The 16494-nt window shown below is 52.6% G+C and overlaps 1 protein-coding gene across 3 annotated transcripts; it reads left to right on the plus strand.

Moving 5' to 3' along the window:
- The first annotated feature begins 346 nt into the window (after positions 1-346).
- On the plus strand, positions 347-14946 carry LEP (leptin). Of its 3 annotated transcripts, none has more exons than XM_011230106.3 (3): positions 347-394; positions 10451-10622; positions 12288-14946. In XM_011230106.3, the coding sequence occupies exons 1-3, from the start codon at positions 357-359 to the stop codon at positions 12645-12647; spliced, it is 570 nt and encodes a 189-aa protein (XP_011228408.1). In that variant the 5' UTR covers positions 347-356; the 3' UTR covers positions 12648-14946.
- The last annotated feature ends 1548 nt before the right edge of the window (positions 14947-16494 follow it).

The raw sequence follows: 16494 nt of genomic DNA on the forward strand, positions 1-16494 counted from the left end.
CTCGCCGTCGGTGAGCCTCCGCTTGGTCGAGGGCGCGCCGTCCGAGCTCGCAGCCGGCTCAGAGGAGCCCCTCATCGCCACCTGGCCCCGAGAGGCCGAGCCACGGGCGGGACGGCCAGCACTTGCTGCCCCCGCCAGCCGCCCCCCGGGCTTTCGGGCCGTCGCCGAGGGTGCGCGCGGGGTTCCCGGCGCAGCGGACGTCCTGCCTCGAGGCCCCTGCCCCGCAGCCGGCCGGTCGGACGCTACCCCACGCTGCCCGGCGGGGCGGGGCGGGAGCTGGCGCTCGGGGTGCGCCCGGGCCTGCCGGCCGGTTGCGCAACTTGTGCTCGGGGCGGCTATAAGAGGGGCGGGCAGGCATGGAGCCCTGGAGGAATCGCGCGCCAGCAGCTGCGAGGTAAGGCCCTGGGCACGCTCTTCTTTCCTTCTCCTCTGGTCTTTCTTGGCCAGCCACCCCACCACACCCCACCCCACCCTGAACGCCGGGGAAACTGAGGCAGGCGAGGGGCAGGGCGGCAGGCTTGGTTCTGGACCATGGCGGCTTTGTCCCGGAGTTCTAACAGGAGGGAAGGCGGCCGGGGAGATCTGGGTTCCGGGCCGGGCTGCGCCAGTGCCCACGGAGCAGGAATCTGTGCCATGGAGCCAGCCAGGGTCCCAGGGGACCCTCCAAGCCGCCAGCCCAGCTGCTGAGATGCTTTGGAAATTGCCTTGAGCACATCCCCAAAGATCAGGGTACCCTGCCCCCATCTGAAGAAGACTAAGTTGGGGTTGCTGGGGGTTCGGTATGAGTGTTCCGTTTCTGAGAACTAGCTTTGCTCTGTGGCTGGGAATTCCGGCATCTTTCTCCAGTGGGGGTGTTCATCTCTGATGTGCGAATGCGAGGATCTGTGTAAGGCCAAAGCCTAGAACAGGGCCACTGTGGGGTAGAGGTGGGGAGCAAAGTGTCGGCAAGAACCCAGATATCTCCGAGAAATTCTGCCGAGTCTCACCACACCGGCCTCAAAGCCAAGCAAATTGCCTTCTTGATCACAGATGAAATTGGGGTTTTCTGAGGTGACAGAGCAGCGGGTCACGGAAAGGCCTACTGCATGATTCTCACTGGTAGCAGCTATCTTGTCGGTCCGGCAGACACCCACTGTGGGCAGGTGGGCCCCGGGCAGAGTCCGCCTCCTCTCCCCGCCGGGTTTACATTTCACTGTGGGTGTGGTTGCCTTTACGTGCCCGTTTCCATAGCTGCAAGATGGTGGCATTTTGGAACTGTGACTCCTTAACGTGGAGCTCTATCCAAGACGAGTTGCCTGCTTGTCATTGGAGAATAGCCGTTTGGGAGAGGCTGAGATGTTTGATTTCTGCTGGAAGGCTCTTGGGGTGGGCGGGGCAGAGGGCAGGTACTTGCAGGCGAGGCCCCAGGAGCACGAGCTCCAGGACTCCCTGTGGTAGGCACCAGGAACCGCGGGAAGTTTGCTCTGTGGAGTTCTGAGGTGGGCAGCAGTCAGCTGGGACTGGTGGGAGAGAGGGTACCCAATGTCTTTCCCACCAGGCTGCTCTGCAGAACCATTCCCATGTCCTCAGTTGCAGAGAGGCCAGGGGGATCATTTCTCTCATTTAGGTAGGGGGAAAAGGCAAGAGAAAAACAGTGGATATTTTTAGGTTCTTCCCTTTTCTAGCAATTGAGGACATTGGGCTGAGGGGAACGTGTCCATGTTGGCCAAAGGAGCGTCCTTCTCATATTTTGTACATCTTATGCCCAAAATAACTCTTCTTGGTATTTGGGGGAAATATTCCACCCCCCTCCGTTCCAGGAAATGGCTCCAAGCGCCAAGGACAGAGCCAGGGAGATTGCAGTGAATTCCTGCCTTTCCGCCCCAGGCAGATGCCTCTCGTGTCTGAGTGGCCCGTGCAGGGTGTGGAGGTGGCCGCTTGGGAGAGCTCTCCGCACAGAACCCAGGTCATTGGCCCCCTCTGCAGCCTAGAACTAGGGAACAAGGGAACGTGGGAGTTGGGGAGAGAGAAGGGGCTTCAGGGGAGTAGAGTCCTTGTGGGGAGTGCATCTTTGAACAGCATGCATGTGATTTCAGGGAAAATCGAGCCAAATTGTCCTGCAATCAGTCAATTGGGAGGCCATGTAGGAGTCTGTGGCAGAAGCTCTGTTCTGGCCTGCCCCCCCCCGGAGCCTTGAAATTCTTCTTTGTCCACACAATTGTCTCAGAGAAATAGAAAGAGGTTGTTTTTGCTTAAAAACACACCTGATGCCTGGACCCAGGGAATTCTGGGCGCTTACTCCATGTGTGACAACAGATACGCCTCAAACTGCATTTTACAGTCTCTCTGGCCCAGTTTGTCCGCTCCCCAAAACGGGGTGCGTGATGGGTGTCACCGCTGACATCTCACTGATCGCATTGAAGATTTCACCTCCATCTGTGTGCACATTGTGCTTGTGCTCTGGGGTGCAGCAGGCTGGGGAGGAGTGCAAGGGCAGGGGGGAAGCCACAGAGAAGAAAGGAGGGGGAGAGATCTCCAAGAAGGGCGGGAGCCCCTGAGCAAGCAAGCAAAGGCCTGGAGCCAGGCTGATGAATGGGACTAAGGCAGGGAGCCCCTGGGACCACCGTCAGGACGGAGCAGAAATCAGGAAGCTGAAAGGAACGGGGAAATACGGGGTGCCGGAGGACACACCTGAGGGGCAGGAAACCGACCAAGGTCCCCATTAAGGGGAAACCTGGAAGCCCAAGTGTGTCCTGCCTTCATTAAGGAAGTTTCCTAGGGATTCCTGCTGGGCAGAAGTGAATTCTTTGATGTGACTTTGAGACAGGGGCAGGTGAACGGTGATAGAGGTCGGTGAACCTGGTTAAACGATGAAGATCAGAGATGGGAAATACTTTATTCTTCCAAGAAATATTAACGAGGACCTGCTCTGCGCCAGGCCCTTGGGAGCTGCTGGGACAAAGAGCGCGGCCATGCGTCCTGCGCCTGGCACTCCGCACTAACTGATCGAGGCACCCTCTCCCCTGAGGCTGGATGGAGCTCCAGGTCCCCTCCACAAAAAACTGAGCAGAGTTGACACTGGAATTGAAACCTATTTGTCATCCAGGATGGGGATCAGATCTAAAGGTGGTTTGTGATGAGTCGGAAAAATGTCACCCCCACACCCGCACTCTGGCTGCTGGTTAAGTATGTTAACATTTCTCAAACAAGGCTCTCAGTTGCGAAGAAGAGAAAACCACTCAGGCTAGCTCAGGGTTTCAAAAAATATATTGCAACCAACATTTAAAAACCAGAACTCTATGTTTTTTTTAAAAGACTTTATTTATTTATTTGACAGAGAGACAGCCAGCCAGAGAGGGAACACAAGCAGGGGGAGTGGGAGAGGAAGAAGCAGGCTTCCAGCGGAGGAGCCCGCTATGGGGCTCGATCCCATAACGCCAGGATCATGCCCTGAGCTGAAGGCAGATGCTTAACGACTGCACTACCCAGGCGCCCCTAAAAACCAGAACTCTAAGCGTGTCCCTCATAGTAAGGGTGAGATTGATTTTTTGACACTTGGTCCTCTTACATTGTTTATCTATATGTCCCCTGGATTAAAAAATATATTCAGAGAGTTGGAACATACTCAAGTGAGTATTTATGGAAGAGTATCTCACAGTGGAGGCTAAGGACAGAGAGGGCCCAGAACCAATGAGGTTGGGAACCAGAAAGAAGTCAGGAGGGAGCTCAGGCACGGCACTGACTGTACCCACCTGTTACTGGATGAAGTCCGGTCTTCCTCAGCTACTCCGTGCACCGGAGGGCAACCACGGCTCCCCCGGAACTTCTAAGCCCTCCGTAGAGACAGACTGGGGTCTCTGAAGCCCTGCTTTCAGTTCCTGGGAGAGATGCTGATTGACCTAATCAGGGTTTGGAGGAGAAAGAGATAAGGAAAGGGAGGAGAGAGATAAGGAAAGCGAGGAGAGTATTCTCGGTCTCTTGCCCACCACTAGTCACGCAGACATGGCCTCCAGGGCCCGCACGCGGTGGGGGTGTGTGTGCGCTCGCGCATGCGCGCGTGCGCACGCGCTCTTAATAGGGCAGATCCCCCACGAGGTGGAATCAAGCCTGGGACATTCTAGCTCTCTAGCCTCGCAGGCTCTATCGTTCGGCCATATTGAGTTCTCCTAAACCCACCATAGTTTTCCCTAACTCCATGCTTGCCTTGGTCTGAAATGCCCTGCTTGTCCTCTTCCCCCTGGGGACTCCTGTGTTTAAGGTCTCAGTTCAAATACTGCCTCATTTACAAAGCTGTCCTCACCTCCCCAGAGTCACCACCTTCCTCTGTGCTCCCCAGATTCTATGCTCCTTCCCTCATAAGCCTGATGAGTTTGTGTTAAAATGAGTTATTTTAGCTTCTGTTTGTTCCACTGGATTCTGAGTACCTTGAATGACCAAGATCCAGTCTTCTCTGTCTCTATTCATCCTTTGTTTTTTTTCCCCTGCCCCCAAGTCCCTTCCAGCTTAGAATTATGGAGAAAGGAAGGAAGGGAGAGTAGAAGGAAAGGATGGGAGGGAGCCCACAGGAAGAATTTCTGCAGGGAGAGGCTTAGACCATCCAAAGCTTTTCCCTCATAATTAACAGCAAATACCAAATTATCTGAATTTAATTCACACTAGCACACCGAGGATTATTAAAGAGAGGAGTGTAGAAATCCCAATGGCTGGAGAAAAGAGCAAGGAAGAGAGAAGTATGTGCTGGGACCAAGCTAACCTCTGGCACTTTCAGCCAGGAGAAGAAGGGACTTTGGATAGCTCAAGGCTAGCAGCCTCCACCAGCAAATGCCTCTGTGACCCTAAGCTCTCCCCCACCTCCCCCACACACACCCCCACACTGCTTTCATCAGAAGGCTGTAGGCAGGCCTGACCTTGGCCCAGCAAACCTTCCAGCCTGGATCTAGAGAAGCACCCCCCTATCTTGACAGAGAAGCCCCACCTGGTCTGCCTCATCCCCTAGGACCAGAGTGGAGGTGAAGGAGGTCACATCTGGAGACCACCAGCGTCTTGGGGAAATGGGAGGTGAGCTTGTCCGTGGAGAAGGCAGAGGTGGGGGGCCTGCATAGAAGTGGGGCAGGGTTGCGGGGGGTGGGGGTGGTCAGCTAAGTATGAATAGAGCTGGGCCCAGCCCCCAGGTCCCAGGTGAACTCAGAGAGTGGGAAATTGTGGTCAGATGGAAGGTGTGGTTGTATGAGCCTCTCCTTCTGCCTTGGAACGGTTTTCTGTGGTGACATTTCCTTTTCTAGTGCTGCCCTGGGAGGCTGCATTTTCTGGGTTTTCTCTTTTCTTCTCCAGGGCACCCATGGCAGGGGATGCTGGTAGAGGTGACACAGAGCGTCAGGGTCTTAATTAAAGGAGAGGGAAGACAGCAGGAGGCAAAAGCTAGTGAACAGGAGGTCCAGAGGATGAGCAGAGGAGTGGGGGCAGGGAGCTAGCAGAGGGAAGGGGAGGCCTTGGCCAGTGTGCATGCGGCCCATTGGCCACACCTTCCCCAGCGGTGCCCATCTCCCTCCCCAGGCTCTGCTTGAATAGTGGGCAGAGAGAAACAAAAGAGACAGGATGTTGTATCAACATTTCAGCGGTTCATCTTTTAACTCTCAGAAAATGACAGCTCCTACAGGTTCAAAACCATTTTTGGAAACTTTTAGAGAGGAAAGGTGCTGCAGCCCAGACAGCTGGCTGACAATCGCCTTTCTCCTCCCAGTTCCTCCCACCTCAGCCCTCTCCACCTGGGCACTCCTGGGTCTCCATCTGCAGCCCTGTTTTTCTGAATGTGACTCCCAATCCTGGCCATCAGCTGGATGGGTCCACCTGAGGTCCCACCAGCTGCAACCAGCAAATCCGCGGCGTTGCAACTCCCTCCCTGTGCCGTCGCCAATTTCCATCTCCATCCTTCTTGTCACCTGGGCTGAAAGCATTAGCCTGGGAACAGTCGGAGCTCCTCACTTCCACGAAAGAAGCCTAGCCTCCCTATGTGGCCCTTGGGGCCCAAGCCCTCCCCACCTCCTGGCCCATCACACCTCCCGTGCTGGCTGTGAGCCACCTCAGCCTGAGCTCACAGGTGTTCATCAGCCTCTGAGCCCTCGGCTGGGCTTCTCCTCTCCTCCACCTTCACAGACCCAGTTCCCCCTGACTCTACTGCCCTTATCCTATACCACCTCCTCCAAGAAGCCTCCTTGATTCCTTACTGGAAATAGTGGTGATAACAGCTAGTGTATTAGCTAGCCCTTTATATGCATTGTCTCATTTCATCTACAGAACAGCCTCAAGTGGGAATTACAGTCTGTAGCATTCCCACTTTATAACAAGAGAAATGAGTCTAAGAGAGCTTGGCAAGCTTGTCCAAGGTTCTGTACCCCAACTCGAGCAGAGCTCTGCTGAACTCCAGAGTTCGTAATTTTACACACGTCTCCCTCCCCTGAATTACCCTGGGCATGCTGTCTGTTTAAACATTCTTCCTGGAGTTATAGCTAATTATGTAAACTGGTTGATCAAGAGCACAGTTTTGTTCTTTACTTTTATCTCTAGCAAATAATGTATGTTAATAGTTGACAGCCTAAAATACTGCAGTATATTCCCTGGGCTTCTGGGAAACCCCGCAGTCTTCACTCCCATCCCTCCCGAGTCCTGATTCCCACCTTCCAGTGGTTCCATGTCCTCTTTGTCTTTGTACCTGGCCCACAGTGGGCGATCAATGCACGTTAGCTGTCCACCATCCGCTATCCATTGAGTGACTATTAGGTGTCAGGTGCTGTGCTTAGTGAGGCTGTGGGGGCTGTCTTGAATTACCCCTCCCCTCTCCAGGCCCTGAACTCTGCCCTCACCGGCCATCTGCACCACCGTCTTGGGCCACAACCAGGCCCCACCCAGGTACTGACACTCAGGGGAACCCAGGAACACTTGACGTCCACTCTGTCCTGATGCCCATATCCAGGTGTATAAATCAGCTCGCATTAAGTTTGGCTGCATTTAGCAGAGACCCAACATAACAGTGGCTTAACCAAGACAGAGGTTATGTCTCTCACACGCACAGCACAAGTCCAGGGACGGGCGGTCTGAGGCCAGTATGTCACCTCAGTTCTACAAAGTCCTCAGGGACCTGACCTCCAGCTGTCCACATCACCATTTGTGAGGTGAGCCTCTCCTCCTCATGATTCAAGATGGCGCCAGAACCCCGGCTACCATGTCCACAATGCAGGCATGGGGTGGAGGGAGGGATGAACGAGGAAGAGGCCAAGGCACACAACCCAAGAACTGCCACACAGCCTCGTGCTGTTATTTAAGTGGCCACTTTAGTGGCATAGCCAAACCTAGTTGGGGGAAGCAGAGAAGCGTAGGATTTATTCTGGAAGGCACATCACCCTCTAAACTTGGATATACTATTACTTGGAAGAAGGGAGGAATAGCTATGGGAGACAACTAGCAGCCTCTAGTAAAAGGGTCCGGTGTGTTGATGTGTGTGTGTGTTTTTGTGTGTGTGTGTGCACATGCTGTGTGTTGTGCACGGGAGCATGCGTGTTGTGGGGTGTGTGCTGGCGGGCCACGTTCTCTCCAGCACTTTGATCTCAGGTGGACTCGTTATGGCTTCTCTACAGAACTCCCCTGAACTGGGCCTCCTCCTCTTAGGCGGGGTTAGCAGCAGCTTCTCCATCCCCCATTCCAAGGAACCGAAGTGTCTTTTCTGCGTCCGCTGAAGCGTATTATCAGTGGTGATAGAGAGTCTTGTAAAACTGTCTCCCCATTCAGGTGTTACAGGGTGGCCATTGTGGGAGAGCGACTAGGACCAGAATTAATCTGGTAATAAATTCTCTCGGGAAGGAGGGTGTCATTACGCAAGCATGCTAGAAAAGGGTACCGTTCAATCTTGTGCTGCAGGGGGGACACCCAGAAATGCCAGGCACTCTGCTGAGATGGCCCAGGGGAGGCAGCGGGCCAAAGGCTAGATTCAGGGTTGGCTACGGGCAGTGTTACCCCAGTAATCACACAATTCCCCAACTGCTGACCTCTGCCCCCCACCCCCACCCTTCAGCACATACACGCGCAATATGCAGGGGCTTGACAGGTTTGTCTCAATTACCCTTTTGAGCCAGGTGGTGTTATTCGTTCCATTTTACTAATGGGACCCGATGCTGTAGGGATGTGAAGTGTTTTTGCCTAGGGGCTCACTAACACCTTGGGACCTAACCACTATACTTTTCACCTTTGCCAGGGTTTTGGGGAACCATACTGGGGATTAGCGCTACTTAACTCCTTCCACAAACATCTGGTGGAAATGTTTACTTATGTAATCAGTAGTTAATAGAGGGAGCTTCGACTTTATAAGAGAGAAAGCAAGCCCAGAAACACTTGAAGTGCCTCCTCCTGAATTACTTGGGATTTTTTCATACTCGAAGTTGATATGGGGGTACAATCTCATAGCTTCATTTAGAGCAGGGTATTTGTTTCCAAGGACCATGGTCCCAGGAGATACTTGGTTGAGTATTGGGGTGGTTTGAAATTTGGGGCTCTCCTTAAAGGCTGGAGAAAATGTGGGGTGGGGAGAAAGTACCCCAGCCTCTCTGGGTTAAGCAGAACCCTGACTCTGCCACTCACCTGTTTGACTTTGAGCAAATTAATGTATCTTCTTGACCCTCGACTTCCCTCTTCCATAAAATTCAGATTAAAAGCATGCCTTTGATCAAGCATGGTAAGTAATATATAAATGGACAGTTTATTCCTATTATATTGCCAGAATATGAATTATACTAATATTGCCACCTGTGGACAGAAATGTTATTATCTGTTTTTATCAAGACCCAGATGAGGCAGGACATAAAAAACAGAGATGAACTTTTTTGCCTTCTCCAGAACCTTCATGCTAATATTTACTTACATTTGATTATCATTTCAGGCTCATGCACACAACCTTAGCATGGATCACAGACTCACATACACTTAACTGTATTACCTTTTGTCTTATGTATCTCCTTAGAACTTTGCTGCTTACTCAAGGATCTGCATCTTATTAATATTAGAATTCATTGTTCCATGACTTTGAAAGTGTCAAACATTCTGGATGAACGTGTTATATAGTCTCTCCTGCCTCCATTTTATTTTATTTTATTTTATTTTATTTTATTTATTTATTGGAAAGAAAGGAAGCACAAGCAGGGGGAGCAGCAGGGAAAGAGGGAGAAGCAGGCTCCCCACTGAGCGGGGAGACTGATACGGACTCGATCCCAGGACCCTGGGATCATGAGCTGAGCTGAAGGCAGACGCTTAACTGACTGAGCCACCCAGACGTCCCTGCCTCCATGTCTTTAAACCAGCTGTTTTCTGACCACTTGTGGCAACCGCTTTCCATTCTTACCCCTACTGGGTCTTTAATACTCAACTCAGGTGACACCTCTTCCAGGGAGCCCCCTTTGTACTGCTTGCACTCATCCTCGTGAAATTTGTTCTTCCTGTACTGGAATGGCCTGCTGACCTGTTTCTCTCTCCTATTAATGCATTAGCAACCCGAGAGTAGAGAACATCTGTTGTTCACGATTGTATCCTTGTGCCCAGCTCTGTATCTGACACATTAACAGACCTTCCACCAGTGGTGGTTGCATTCAGGCTCCTGGTGGGAGAGAAAGGAAGTAATAAAGCCAGTGATAAATGCCATCACAGAGGCATCAGCAGGCCGCCGTGGGAGAGTAATGGAGAGGACAAGTAACATCATCTCCAGTAGTAAGGATAATAATAGGGTACATTTCACAACACCTTTAAAGCTCTCGCACATGCATTGTCTCATTTGATCCTCATAAAAGCCTAGAGATAGGTATATTGCAGGAGATGCAGGTGGAGTTTTTAGTGGTTATGGGAGATGCTTAAAGTCAGGCAGCTATTAAATGGCTGGATTCAGACCAGACCTTAAAAGCCCATTCTCTTCCTCATGGCGTGCAATAAAGTCATATCATCACCACAATGTCCATTTGCTCCTGCCCTGGCTTACTGCTTTGTGGTCTGTCCCACACCACTTCGTAGATTAATTGGTCAGGCCTTGCCTCCCCAAGGAAATGCATTTCATTAATGTAATTCTAGATAACAAATTGTCTTGGGACACTGAGGGGATTATTGCTGTGGCAGAAAGCAAGTCTCGTTTTTTTTTTTTTAAGATTTTATTTATTTATTTATTTATTTGACAGAGAGAGCCAGCCAGAGAGAGAGGGAACACAAGCAGGGGGAGTGGGAGAGGAAGAAGCAGGCTCCCAGCGGAAGAGCCTGATGCGGGGCTCGATCCCATAAAGTGGGGATCACGCCCTGAGCCAAAGGCAGACGCTCAACGACTGAGCCACCCAGGCGCCCTGCAAGTCTCCTTTTTATCCACATCCGATAATGTGGTTGGTAACAGGGTGCCTGGGTGTTTTCTGAGATCCCAGCGACTTGCTACGTGTGGTTCCTTTGTTTTCAGGCCCAAGAAGTCCATCCTGGGAAGGAAGATGCGTTGTGGACCCCTGTGCCGATTCCTGTGGCTTTGGCCCTATCTGTCCTATATTGAAGCCGTGCCCATCCGAAAAGTGCAGGATGACACCAAAACACTCATCAAGACGATTGTCACCAGGATCAATGACATTTCACACACGGTAGGGAGGGTCTGAGAAGACAAAACTGAACTCTGGCCAGCCCATGGGAAAACCAGGACCTCAGATGTTAGCTGCGGCCTGGGCAGCCCCATGTAGGGGCCATAATGGCCTTGACTTCTCCCTCCTGCAGGAGCAGCTGCCTTCTCACTTCCTCTCCCCTCCCCCTCCCACCTCCTCCCTCTCCTTCCTCCTTGATGGGAATCCTAGTGCAGGACCAGAGGGAGCCATAAAGGTCCTTGTGTCCCACTGGCAGGTGACCAGGCCCCCAGTTGCATCCTCTCTGGGCCTCTGTCACATTGCTAGAATATGCTTATCATTGGGCATTCTTTTTTTTTTAATTGTATTTATTTATTTGAGATGCAGAGCTAGAGAGAGAGCACGAGTGGGAGGGGAAAGGGCAGAGGGTACACTAAGCTCCCCACTGAGCAGTGAGCCAGCTTGGGGCTTGATCCCAGGACCCTGGGATCATGACCTGAGCCGAAGGCAGACCTTTAATAAACTGAGGCACCCAGGCCCCCACATTGTGCATTCTTCCTAGCTGAACTCTGGCCCTGTGAAGCTTCTCCCTATTACCGAGAGTCCTGGGGTCCACAGGCCTAGACCTTTGGCCATTTCGCAGATGAGGGCTATGTTTGGAATTAGGAAGACCGAATGTGAATCTTCACCCTTCTGTTCTCTATCCGTAAAATCTTAAGCTAGTTCCTCAGTGTCTTGAAGCCTCGGTTTCCGCAGCTCGATAGTGGGACTATCACAAGGGACTTCACAAGGTTGTTATGAGATTCAATTAGATAAAGCGAGTGATCCAGCCCCCTCCCCGGCCCCCGACAGAACCAGAACACAGCATGCCCTCATTAAAGGTTTTTAGCTGTGGTTTTTGGTAGCCCCAGTCATAAAAGCCTGTTTGCTCCCCGAGCATGGAGCAATCTAGAAACTTCCACATCTCCTGCCTGTTAATGCATGTCTGACAGTGGCCTTCGGTAGCCAGGGAGAAGTTAGGTGGCCAAAGGAGGGACAGCTCAGAACTACATAGAGTCTTGGGCATTTTATAGAAAGAAACCTGTGAGTCTCCATGCTTTCACAAGGCCACGCATGATAGATCAAGAGTGTCCCAGCTTGGGTGATGCCAAGAGAGAGCACTGCAGGCGGTGGGGAAGGGGACAACCCCGCCTGGTAACCAGTGTTACTGGAGCAGAGGAATGAGGTGGGGCACTCTTCAAGGGGGTCCAGCCTTCATCCCTGAGGGGGTGCGAAGCCTTGGAGAACCTGACTGGGAAGGAGAAGTCCTCTGGGGGTGGAAGTTGGAGAGGACGGGAAGAGGCACTTCAGGAGAACCTCAGTGCCTGGGGAAGAGACTTAACTAAGTAGGAATCGGGCCTCATGGCTGCTTCCACAGCAGAGGCCATTTAGAGGAGGGAACAACCTGTGAAGATTGGTCTAGAAGGGGAGGGCAGGATGATTTGGGAAGGGCAGGAAGACAGAAGTCCTGGAGACCAGCTTGCAAGCTTGGCAGCCCCTGGGGCCCAAGAAACAAGGGCCTGGGCCAGGGTGGTGAGGAAGGGGGACAGGAGGCAAGCAAGAGAGTGGACCCCCACACTCACGGGAGAGGCCGAGGCCTTGCAGAACCGACTTCTCTGAGATCCCACTCTCCCTTTTCCTCTCTCCCAGCAGGCTGTCTCCTCCAAACAGAGGGTCGCTGGTCTAGACTTCATTCCTGGGCTCCACCCGGTCCTCAGTCTGTCCAGGATGGACCAGACGTTGGCCATCTACCAACAGATCCTCACCAGTCTGCATTCCAGAAATGTGGTCCAAATATCTAATGACCTGGAGAACCTCCGGGACCTTCTCCACCTGCTGGCCTCCTCCAAGAGCTGCCCCTTGCCCCGGGCCAGGGGCCTGGAGAGCTTCGAGAGCCTGGGCGGTGTTCTAGAAGCCTCGCTGTACTCCACGGAGGTGGTGGCCCTGAGCAGGCTGCAGGCGGCCCTGCAGGACATGCTGCAGCGGCTGGACCTCAGCCCTGGGTGCTGAGGCCTCGGAGGCCTCTCTTGCCCACATCGAGGAGAGAGCCCTGGGCTCCTGGGTGTCTCTGGGAGAGAGCCCGTGTGGGTGTCCTTTATCCGGACCCCGGGCCGTTTTTCTCTCATACCTCAGGGCCACTCTTCCAAAGGTCCAAGCCTCCAAGGCAGGAAAGCAAAGATAGAATGCATGATGCCATGCTCACCGGGAAGGGGGACCCACCCGGCAAACAGTGAACTGATCTGGGTTCTCACAAACGCCTTCCTTCCTGTGCCACCGCCCCCCTCACTGCATGCTTCAGCGTGACCCGGGGTGATTTCAGGAGGCACCCGCCGAGCCTTTGGACCATCAAGTGAGGTTCTGTCTGAGAATTCTGGGAGCATCGTGAAGGCGACATCCACATAGCTACCAACTCCCAAGCAACACGTTATTTATTATGCCTTTTATTCTGGATGGATTGGAAGCAAAACATCCGCTTTTCCAGACTCTTTGGGGCCGGCCAGCGCTAGGGATGCTGGTTCCAATCCCACTGATGGGCCTGGCTGAGGCAAACCCATTTCTAGTGACTTGAGGGCTTTCAAGTTAGTTCTTTGGTAACTGTCTTTGTTTCTACTGTGACGGATATGAAATTACAGTGTTTGCAATGGCATTGCCATGAGCGGATCTCCAAGGACAAGGTTATTTCAAAAAAAAGATGAATTTTGTCATCTGTGATATATAGATGTGTGCACCTGGAGGTGGGGGAACGTGTTAGCGGGAAGGGGAAGGATCCAGAATGTTTTCTGAATTACATTTGAACCTAATGGGTTCTTCGGATTGGGGGGGAGTCATTTTCTCATCTCTGCAACCACTTAGTGTGGTTTTCATGAAAAGATGACTCCTTCGGGGGGGTGTGGGGGTTTTCCAGCCGCCCATGGAGGGAGTGGCGCTGAAGAATGCTTTTCGGGGCAGTTGTGAGCTCTGGCCTTCTTCAGCTTCTGGACAGAGGTCTTTCTTATCAGGGAGTGCGGATCCCTCACTGGAGAGAGTGTTCCCCAGAGCAGGGGTCCTTGGTTTGGGCCTTGGAATGGTCTAGGGATGATCCCGCACAGGATTAACACGGCAGTAGCCCTACGTGGGCTGTGCATGCCAAACTGTGGTTCTCATCCGACCGGCTCACCCAAAGCAAGACCATGTTTCCCACTCATTCGCGGTGGGTTTTTATTCCAGTGGGAAGGTCTGTGGGCTTAAGTGGATGGTCCCAAGACCTGGGCCAGCACTGCTGAGTGCCGGGCCACCAGGCCAGGCCTCCAGGAGTGCCCTTCCCCCGAGAGGTCATGTCTGGGGGGAGGAATGAGGAGGCTTGGGTGTTCCACCGTCCTGCCTCTGTGATGGGGCCATCACACGCTAGGTGGTGGATCTGCCCAAGGAAATTTGGATCAAAGCTATCAACTCTGATTGGTGCTATGGGCTGGAGAAGCTCACCAAGTAAACGTTAAAATCCAGTCTTACCCTCAGGGACCTTGCATTCCAGATGGTAAAAACTCTACACACCAGCATGCAAAGGCTGGCCTCTCACCATGGCAACCGAGCGGCTGACCCAGCCGCTGGCCTCAGTGGGCAGGAAATGCCAAGCTGAGGGCCAGCGGGGCTCAGGGGCCCGCAGGCTAACCCTGCTTGCACTTGGTAGCATTTTTGCTTTTCAGGGCACAGCAGAATTTACTACTGTGTAGCCACATCCCTTTGAAGCAGCCTAGCTGACAATTTAAAAATAAACCTAGGACCATAGCAGCCGACAGGGAGCCGAGCCAAGACTATAGAGTTCAGGTCCTCTGACTCCCAGAGTGTCCCTGGAGCCAGGTAATGCTCCCTGGAGGTAGCGTTGGGCAGGGGAGACCAGGAGAGCTTGCTGGGAGAGAGGAGTTGGAGGCAATGTTGCAGGAGGCGAGGGATGTGAATTGTCTGGAGGGGGGAGGCTGTTTTGTTTGTGCTGAGACACAGGGTGAAGGTATGTGCAGCCAGAAAGGCAGAGAAAGGAAAGACGGGAGGGAAAGGGACATGTTGAAGTTTGATATCGAAAGGGTTAAGAGTCGAAAGTTCTAGAACAGAGAGATTCATGAGATGGGCAGAGGCAGACCCGTTCTGGAGAATAGGACCCAGACAGTCATTACCACGAGGCAGGCTGGGATCTTTGAAGCCTTTCACTCACCAAAACCTGGCACCATGGCTCATTCTCAGAGTGTGAAAGTTCTAAAATGTAAATGATTGTCTTTTTTTGTAACTTAAAAAAAATTTTTGTTGTTAAAAAAAATCCAAATAAATTAACTTTGCCCCCTGGTCTTTGTTTTCTGTCACCCTTGCTGGAGGGGCTTTAGAAGAGCTATTTGTGTGTGACAGGGCAAGGCCTGGCTGGCCTCCATCCCTCACTGGGGTCAGCTCTGCCCAGGCTTGGCCACAGCCGGCCACCAGTTATTCAGGCGAAAGGATTCCCCCAAAGCGCAGAGCTGGCCAAACGAGCATTCTGTACCAGAGTCAGTGGGTCTGCAAAGCAGCCTTGGGAAGCACCACATTATTTTTTAAACAAAAAAGAACAACGACAACAATAACAAAAACCCCCACAAGCTAACAAACAACCACGCGCATCCCAACAGCAGACCCGGCCAGGGGCACAGACTCGAAAACACGGGACTTATCTCGTTGCAGGCACAGAGCACAGTCAGTCATCTCTGCGATGCAGTTAGAATCTGACAGTTTCAACCCAATCTGGGGAGGACAGGGGGCGGGGGGGCGGGACAGGGCTGGCCCATCAAGCAGTCACTTCCGTGGGCGATTTCAAAGTATAGCTGACAGCTGCCAACCCTGCCCTGAGTACTAGTTTAAATGGTGGAGGAAAGGGAGACCGAGCTCCTGAAGAAGGGGAAGCTGCAGCAGGCTTGGTGGGGGGGTGGTGTCAGATATGGCTGGAACAGCCTAAGTAGGTCACTTGGCAGCTCGGGGAAGTGGCTGGCCTCTGTACCAGTCAAGACTTCTTTAGCCACAAGTGACAGAAATCCAATGCAAACCAACTTAAATAAAAAAGAGAGAATTTTTGGCCCACACATGCTGAAGATGGCCATGGTCCGTCTCTTACAAGACTTTCTCTGCACTCATCCCCAAGGACCTAGAAAGGTGCCCGTGACATGACCCGCCCCAGTCTCTGCCAGCCTGAGATGGGTAACAGGGCTCAGGGACAATTTGTTTGCCCCTTGGTGGCCGTCTGGGACTGACTGAGATGTCTTGCTTCCGAGCAGTCACGAGCCTTAGAAGCTGCCCCCCTCCCATGCCCGAGTGGCTCTGGAAATCAGCCCACAGTAACAGGGGTCTCGGAGCAGAGGCCTGGAAATGTCATTCCCTGTTCTGTGAGGTGACTGCCAGGGTCACAGTGGAAGGGCATGTTCATCAAGCTGTCCTTCCAGAACCTTCTCCATCCTTGGGCATTCTCTTGCTCTCCCTGAGGCAGAGCTCCCATCTCCCAAACAGCTGGCAGACTCTGGGAGCAGCATCTGACCATGTTCAGTCTCCAGAGGCAGGACTTTTCAGAGCCCAGGGAGAAAGAAGTCAGGTCAACCCACCAGGATATTTCAGAAGAACCCATCTCAGATTCCTGCACAACAGCACATGACCAAAAAAATTATACCCCACTTTCCCAAAAAGAACGTGGAGTAGTTTATTCCAAGCTTTTACCAACAGGCTCTGAGTCTTGTGCTCACTGACCAACAGATCCACCTGGGTTAAGCTCACTGGTACATTGAAATTCTCAGCCCTCCAGGGTCCTTGCCCTGGGAACGCACCATCATCTAGAAGATGGTGGAGTCAAGGATGTAAAGAAGGTAACAGTCTC

Source organism: Ailuropoda melanoleuca, chromosome 1 (genome assembly GCF_002007445.2).
Source record: "Ailuropoda melanoleuca isolate Jingjing chromosome 1, ASM200744v2, whole genome shotgun sequence".
Lineage (NCBI taxonomy): Eukaryota > Metazoa > Chordata > Mammalia > Carnivora > Ursidae > Ailuropoda > Ailuropoda melanoleuca.

Excerpts from the sequence above, each read along its gene's own strand:
- LEP (XM_011230106.3), top strand. The coding sequence starts at position 357 with ATGGAGCCCTGGAGGAATCGCGCGCCAGCAGCTGCGAG. Across the intron at positions 395-10,450 it reads CGCGCGCCAGCAGCTGCGAG|GCCCAAGAAGTCCATCCTGG; the intron begins GTAAGGCCCTGG and ends CTTTGTTTTCAG. Across the intron at positions 10,623-12,287 it reads TCAATGACATTTCACACACG|CAGGCTGTCTCCTCCAAACA; the intron begins GTAGGGAGGGTC and ends CCTCTCTCCCAG.